We start from the raw sequence: 6589 nt of genomic DNA on the forward strand, positions 1-6589 counted from the left end.
ATTGATACATGGCAGGTTTAATATGTCTCCTAATCAGTAAATCCATGTTGTTCCCAAAGAAATTAATTATAGCTTAATATTTTTCCAATACTTGATTGTTGTTTAAATTCAGAAAAATACAAAAACATCAATACAACTCACCTTGTTAGGTTCTATGAGTTTTAAACAAAAGTACAATGTGCAAAAAAATGCATTTATTAAAAAAATGTATTTATTAAAAAAAGAAAAGAAAAGAAAAATCTTTGGGGTCTCAAAAATTAGCATCCTGGGCTGGATACAAAGCATGTTCATTTCATTTAATACAAAAAATCATTCTGAAATATTAAGATTTCACTTGATCAATTCTGGCTGTAGGGCCTCTTGTCATCCAAACTCAGTGTTTACATAAAAGATATATTCTCTAATAAAACACAATACTTTTTCATTTTCTTAAGGATTTAGGGCTAATTAACCTGTTGTTCACAGGTTGTCATTCACAATGAGGACCCAAATTTGGGTCCTCTCGTGAATAACAGATTAAATGACCTAAACAAGACCTGAAAGTCATACCAGTTTCACTCAATGGCCAACCTGTTGAAACTGTGGCAAACTTTAAATACTTTGGGTCATTCCTGGATAGTCAGCTCAACTTTGTTGAAAACACTGATTATATTTTTAAGAAATGTTCTCAGAAACTCTTTTAAGAAGACCTAGTGATCTTAGGGTTTCCCAACTAGAGGATGTGTACAAGACAATGTTGAGTGTTTAATTTTTTTATCTCCTCAGCTGATATGGTCACATGAGCACCAGAGTAAAAGACAAACTTTTAAGAATACTTTCAATGGCAGGTCAATAGTGGTGAAACCACAAACAGCTCTGTCTCAAGTATTTGGTGAAAGAACATGGAAAACATGGAATATTTTAGCAGATAGCATCCATTTTTATCAGTTTGAACCTCTGAGCTCATGAAGGCGTTATTGTGTCCCTCTGGCAAATAAGAACATCTATTAGACGTCATTTATTGACAGTGCAATAATCATTCTTAACCAAACTAAATGATAGCATGCAAAGTGTTTTACTGTATGCACAAATTGTTGATATCGTGATTCTATGATTGTTATATTTGATCATTTTACAGTTGAAGGAAATTTTCCACATTGATAGACTAAATAGTCTTATCTTACCTTTCCTATAATAATATATATGGCACCATAAAAACAAAAATGTGAATCTTGTATTTTGTTTGTATTTGTAACAACCAGATTTGTTTTTCCTTCTGTGAACCTAATTCACTTCTTTGTTATTGACTTTTGCTGTTAAGTGTCTCATGTGTACATTGTAAATAGTTTTTCATTATAGTTGAGCATGTTGCTTTTCATGTCCTCTCATTTCTTTGATTCCTCCTAAAACTGATGGAGATGTATATTATCTATAATGTATAAAAGGTCTTGTTTATGTCATTTAATTAGTTCTACAACCTTAAGAAAATGAAAAAGTATGTTAGTTGTGTTACCACCCTACGCCACTAGAGGCAGTAATAGACTCAAAGAGATGCAGATTTAGACGTACAGCGAAAGCTACAGAATTTAAGAATTGTGAGCTGCATTGAAGTAAATAAGAGACAAGTTCAAATACATGGTGAAAGAGGAACTCTTTCCTAAAGGTGAAGATATATCAGATTTCAAAAGAAAATTAAAACGGGAGACTGCGGATAATGTAGGAAATAGCGCCCCCTTTATTTCCGGATGCTATTAGTCTTATTTAAAACTATTGACTTCAAAGTTCTTACATAGCTATACGTCAGGGTGCTGAATTCAGGTGTGATGTCTGCATCCACAGCTCTCACTCGCAGAACCTCGGTGTTCACAACCTCACTCTGAAAAATGAGACAACAGAACAATTGAGAGAGAAAACGAGAAGAGATAAATGGCTGCTTCCTCATTTCTTTGAGAAAACTCTGAAGAATGAAGGTAGAAAGTTGGATATTTATTTTGATCACATTGAATAATTCATCACCAATTTTATTTCACCATCAAATTTATTTCTGCCAATCACCTGATTCTTAGATGTTGCAGATGTATGAAAGGTTTATAGTTCCTTTAACTTACCTCTGAAACGTTTTGAGAATAAAACTTCTTCTCAAATACTGGACTGTTGTCATTTATATCATTGATTATCAACCTGCGGGAGTTTTTGTACTGTAAAAATAAAAACAGAAAGTGACGGGTTTTAGTTGTTATTCAATCACTTTGTAATGTTTGCTTCATAATTTTTAATTTCACTCACTGTCACATCATTATTGCACACTAAGCTGTAGTGCAAAATTCTCTCAGGCTGCAACATAAAAACACAGAGGATGTTAGTTCTGCTGCAGCATGTTAGTATAAATTATGCTGAACATCTCAGTGAAGATCTGCATTAAACACAAATATCCAGCAAACAAATTCAGGTACAACAAAGTGGGGGAGCTTACCGTAAAGAATATATTGGCCTCGGCGTCGAGCGGCTTCTTGGTGCGAACAGTCACTGTGGTTTCCCCTGAAGTGAAGTTCAACTCCAGAAACTGAAGATGCTCAGGATAAATATCAAGCTCCAATCTCACACTAGTACCAGCTGGGATACCGGACACCAACTCCACATCACCTGCAGCAGCAAAAAATGATCCAATAAACTAAATTACCTCATGAATTCATTCATTGCACTTAATAAATTATCTGTTTCTGTAACATGACAGAGAAAAGGCATACTGAATGGAGCCAGTCAGTCTTAATTGATCTATTTCTAAACTTAATTAAATTAGTGTTTTTATCATCTTACCTGTATATCCTTCATCCACTGCACCCAAATTTACAGTGCTAGATGCTGAACCACAGGTTATGGTGGTGCTACCTGCAGAAACATAAATAACTTTAAGGAAATCTGCAGAATGAGATCATTCAGGTTTTCCCCCAAAGTTCAGAGAGGAAAATATTGCTAATATAGATTTACACAATAGAAAAATCAAATAATTTCTGTAAATGGTAACTAAATGTTTAAAATGCTCCTACTGGGACCCAACATTGTGGTCATTAGTGCTTTTATTTTGAAGAACGGTATATTTCTTCTTTGTGTTTTTTGTGACATGCTGCACTTCCTGATGAGACATTATGAGATCCTGAAGGAACCAGAGGGAAATCTTTAAAATAGAACCACTGGAAAGCAGAATGAGGTATAAACATGGACAACTGTGTTTTATGATAAAAAAGGTTATTTGTTTATGTAAGAAGTGAGTTCAGAGCATTTCATGGCCAGGCTCCTGATTATCTTTGTCAGGTTAAATATTCTGCTTCTTCGTTCTCAGACTCTGAATCTGGTTGTTCCATGAACACGGTTACAAACTAAAGTGGACCGGGCCTTTCAGTCGGTGGCCCCAAGGCGGTGGAACGGTTTGCTGTAGCAGCTCCGTTCTGCCGACTCTGTGGAGGATTTTAAAAAACAACTAGAACATTTTATTTTCCCAGGCCTTTTTCTCTTGATTTTACTGTTTCTTACGTTGGTTTTAGGATTTGTATGGTTTTAAAGCTGATTTCTAAAATCGTCCAGTTTCTAATGAAGCAAAGTACCAGCTGGGCAAACACTGAACCTCTGATTCTTACTTCCATGTCACCTAAAGTAAAAATAAGCAGTTCTTTACAGTTTCTGAAGATCAGATTCATTCTCAGTAATAAACTTGATGTTATCTGCATTACAGTAACATACAGACTTTTATATCACCTGCTGTCACTCTTATCTGCTGCTACCAGATCATTTATATGAGAAGCAAAGACAGTAGGAGACAAGACGTCACGTTGTTTAGCACCACATGGTTTTGGGAACCAGCCTGTTCTAGTCGTTCAGCTGAACACAAGATTCTGGATTTTGATAAACAGCTTTTAGATCATTATAAAATTTCCCGTCAATTCGTGTTTTTAACAACTGAAAACACAACAGTTTCCAATTAACAAAAGCTTCTTGAAAATCTATAAAGCAAAAGTAGATTTTCCTTCTAGTTTCCTGGTTTTATCAAATGTAGTTAAATAATAAATATGATCTATAGAAGCTCCTTTCTTTCTAAACCCATTCTATTTCCCTGCCAATAAATTAAGTAAATGTAAATAATTAACCAACCTGTCATTGAGAACACTGAAATAAAGTTTATAGACACAGATTAGTTGGCTAATGTCTCTGTAGTTCATAGGAACTCAGGGATTAGTAATTTGTAACTTTGAAATTGGTTTAATAAAAACATTTTGTCATTCTGACTGAACCCTGTTCAAAACAAGTAAAACAAGATTATGCAACATTTGAAACAGACCAATTTATTTTAACACTTCATCAGATAAATTATCAGCCTGTGGCTTTCATAAGTTTAAACTTATTAATAGCCACTTTAAACCCACTTTCTATAATATGAGAGTTTAAATACATATTTGAGAAACTCATTGGGATGAAATGTTCAGTCTGATTCTTAAGGACTTTTGTCCTTTCTAACTGAGAATGATCCCACTGAGGGGANAGATGCTCAGGATAAATATCAAGCTCCAATCTCACACTAGTACCAGCTGGGATACCGGACACCAACTCCACATCACCTGCAGCAGCAAAAAATGATCCAATAAACTAAATTACCTCATGAATTCATTCATTGCACTTAATAAATTATCTGTTTCTGTAACATGACAGAGAAAAGGCATACTGAATGGAGCCAGTCAGTCTTAATTGATCTATTTCTAAACTTAATTAAATTAGTGTTTTTATCATCTTACCTGTATATCCTTCATCCACTGCACCCAAATTTACAGTGCTAGATGCTGAACCACAGGTTATGGTGGTGCTACCTGCAGAAACATAAATAACTTTAAGGAAATCTGCAGAATGAGATCATTCAGGTTTTCCCCCAAAGTTCAGAGAGGAAAATATTGCTAATATAGATTTACACAATAGAAAAATCAAAGTATTTCTGTAAATGACAAATAAATGGTGAAATGCTATTATTGGGACCCAACAGTGACACATTGTGGTCATTAGTGCTTTTATTTTGAAGAACGGTATATTTCTTCTTTGTGTTTTTTGTGACATGCTGCACTTCCTGATGAGACATTATGAGATCCTGAAGGAACCAGAGGGAAATCTTTAAAATAGAACCACTGGAAAGCAGAATGAGGTATAAACATGGACAACTGTGTTTTATGATAAAAAAGGTTATTTGTTTATGTAAGAAGTGAGTTCAGAGCATTTCATGGCCAGGCTCCTGATTATCTTTGTCAGCTTATAACTACACTGAACAAATATATAAACTCCCCATGTCAAATATAAGAATTTTTTGAACATTTGGGTTACACAATATATGGAGAAACTTCAAGTATTGATCTTCATATTGGCATTGATAACATCTATGGCCATTTGTAGCATATTGACAGTCCTTTGAACATAATGGGGGTCAGGTTGAGGAATTAGATTTTGACCCAGTTGGCTTCTCATAGGCGGTTACAGACAGTCTGAGGTGTGATGATGCGTTTGTTGTGCTGACCAATAGTCTCATCAGCTGTGTGTGTCGTTGGTCTTAGCCGATGGACGGACGAGCCGGATGTGGCCATCTTGTGGTGGAGTGGTCACACATGACCAATGAGGATGAGGTCAATTTGCAGTAGTGCCAGTCTGCTGGAAACAAACTCTTAAACGGCTGATGGTCCGATAATGGACACTGAGCCGTGCAGCTACTGCTCTAGTGGACATCCCTGCATCCAGTATGCCAATGGCACGTTCCTGAATAACTTGAAACATCTGGCATTATGACTTGTGACAAAATTTTATATTTATTGCCCCCAGTACAAGGATTGTCCAGTTATTGCTCATTTTGTCTGATCACCCTCTGGACATGCCCCACCCATGCACTGAGTAAAAGAACAACTCACTGAGTAATGCTCACTACTAAGTTGGATTAAAAATTATACACAAATCAAGAGAAATATTTCTTTTATCCAATAAAATGTCAGCAAATGCTAATTTACAGTTGGGTTGGCAGCAAGGTTTGTCATGGGGTGTTTATATTTTTGTTCAGGTTAAATTTTCAGACTCTGAATCTGGTTGTTCCATGAACACGGTTACAAACTAAAGTGGACCGGGCCTTTCAGTCGGTGGCCCCAAGGCGGTGGAACGGTTTGCTGTTGCAGCTTCGTTCTGCGACTCTGTGGAGGATTTTAAAAAGCAACTAAAAACATTTTAGTTGCTTATCTCTCGATTTGACTGTGTTTCTTATGTTGATTTAGGTTTTGCATGGTTTAAGGATGATTCCTAAGTTCCTAATGAAGCAAAGTACCAGCTGGGCAAACACTGAACCTCTGATTCTTACTTCCATGTCACCTAAAGTAAAAATAAGCAGTTCTTTACAGTTTCTGAAGATCAGATTCATTCTCAGTAATAAACTTGATGTTATCTGCATTACAGTAACATACAGACTTTTATATCACCTGCTGTCACTCTTATCTGCTGCTACCAGATCATTTATATGAGAAGCAAAGACAGTAGGAGACAAGACGTCACGTTGTTTAGCACCACATGGTTTTGGGAACCAGCCTGTTCTAGTCGTTCA

At 35.9% G+C, this 6589-nt stretch overlaps 1 protein-coding gene across 1 annotated transcript in view; it reads right to left on the reverse strand.

Annotated features, from left to right (window-relative positions):
• The window catches only part of LOC106943645 (protocadherin gamma-B3-like), a gene marked incomplete at its 3' end in the record, with an annotated part of 10249 nt that extends 4655 nt beyond the window's left edge, over window positions 1-5594 (reverse strand). The window contains exons 1-7 of the mRNA XM_015026956.1: window positions 5489-5594; window positions 4764-4835; window positions 2797-2868; window positions 2453-2622; window positions 2266-2313; window positions 2088-2177; window positions 1769-1855 (exon numbers count right to left, since the gene is read on the reverse strand). Of these exons, the coding sequence (XP_014882442.1) occupies window positions 1769-1855; window positions 2088-2177; window positions 2266-2313; window positions 2453-2622; window positions 2797-2868; window positions 4764-4835; window positions 5489-5594 (645 nt within the window). The remainder of the gene's footprint in view (window positions 1-1768; window positions 1856-2087; window positions 2178-2265; window positions 2314-2452; window positions 2623-2796; window positions 2869-4763; window positions 4836-5488) is intronic.
• Between the last annotated feature and the right edge of the window lie 995 nt (window positions 5595-6589).

The sequence above is a fragment of the Poecilia latipinna genome, unplaced genomic scaffold (assembly GCF_001443285.1).
Source record: "Poecilia latipinna isolate Pla-1442-1.1 unplaced genomic scaffold, P_latipinna-1.0 Scaffold5612, whole genome shotgun sequence".
Taxonomy (NCBI): Eukaryota; Metazoa; Chordata; class Actinopteri; order Cyprinodontiformes; family Poeciliidae; genus Poecilia; species Poecilia latipinna.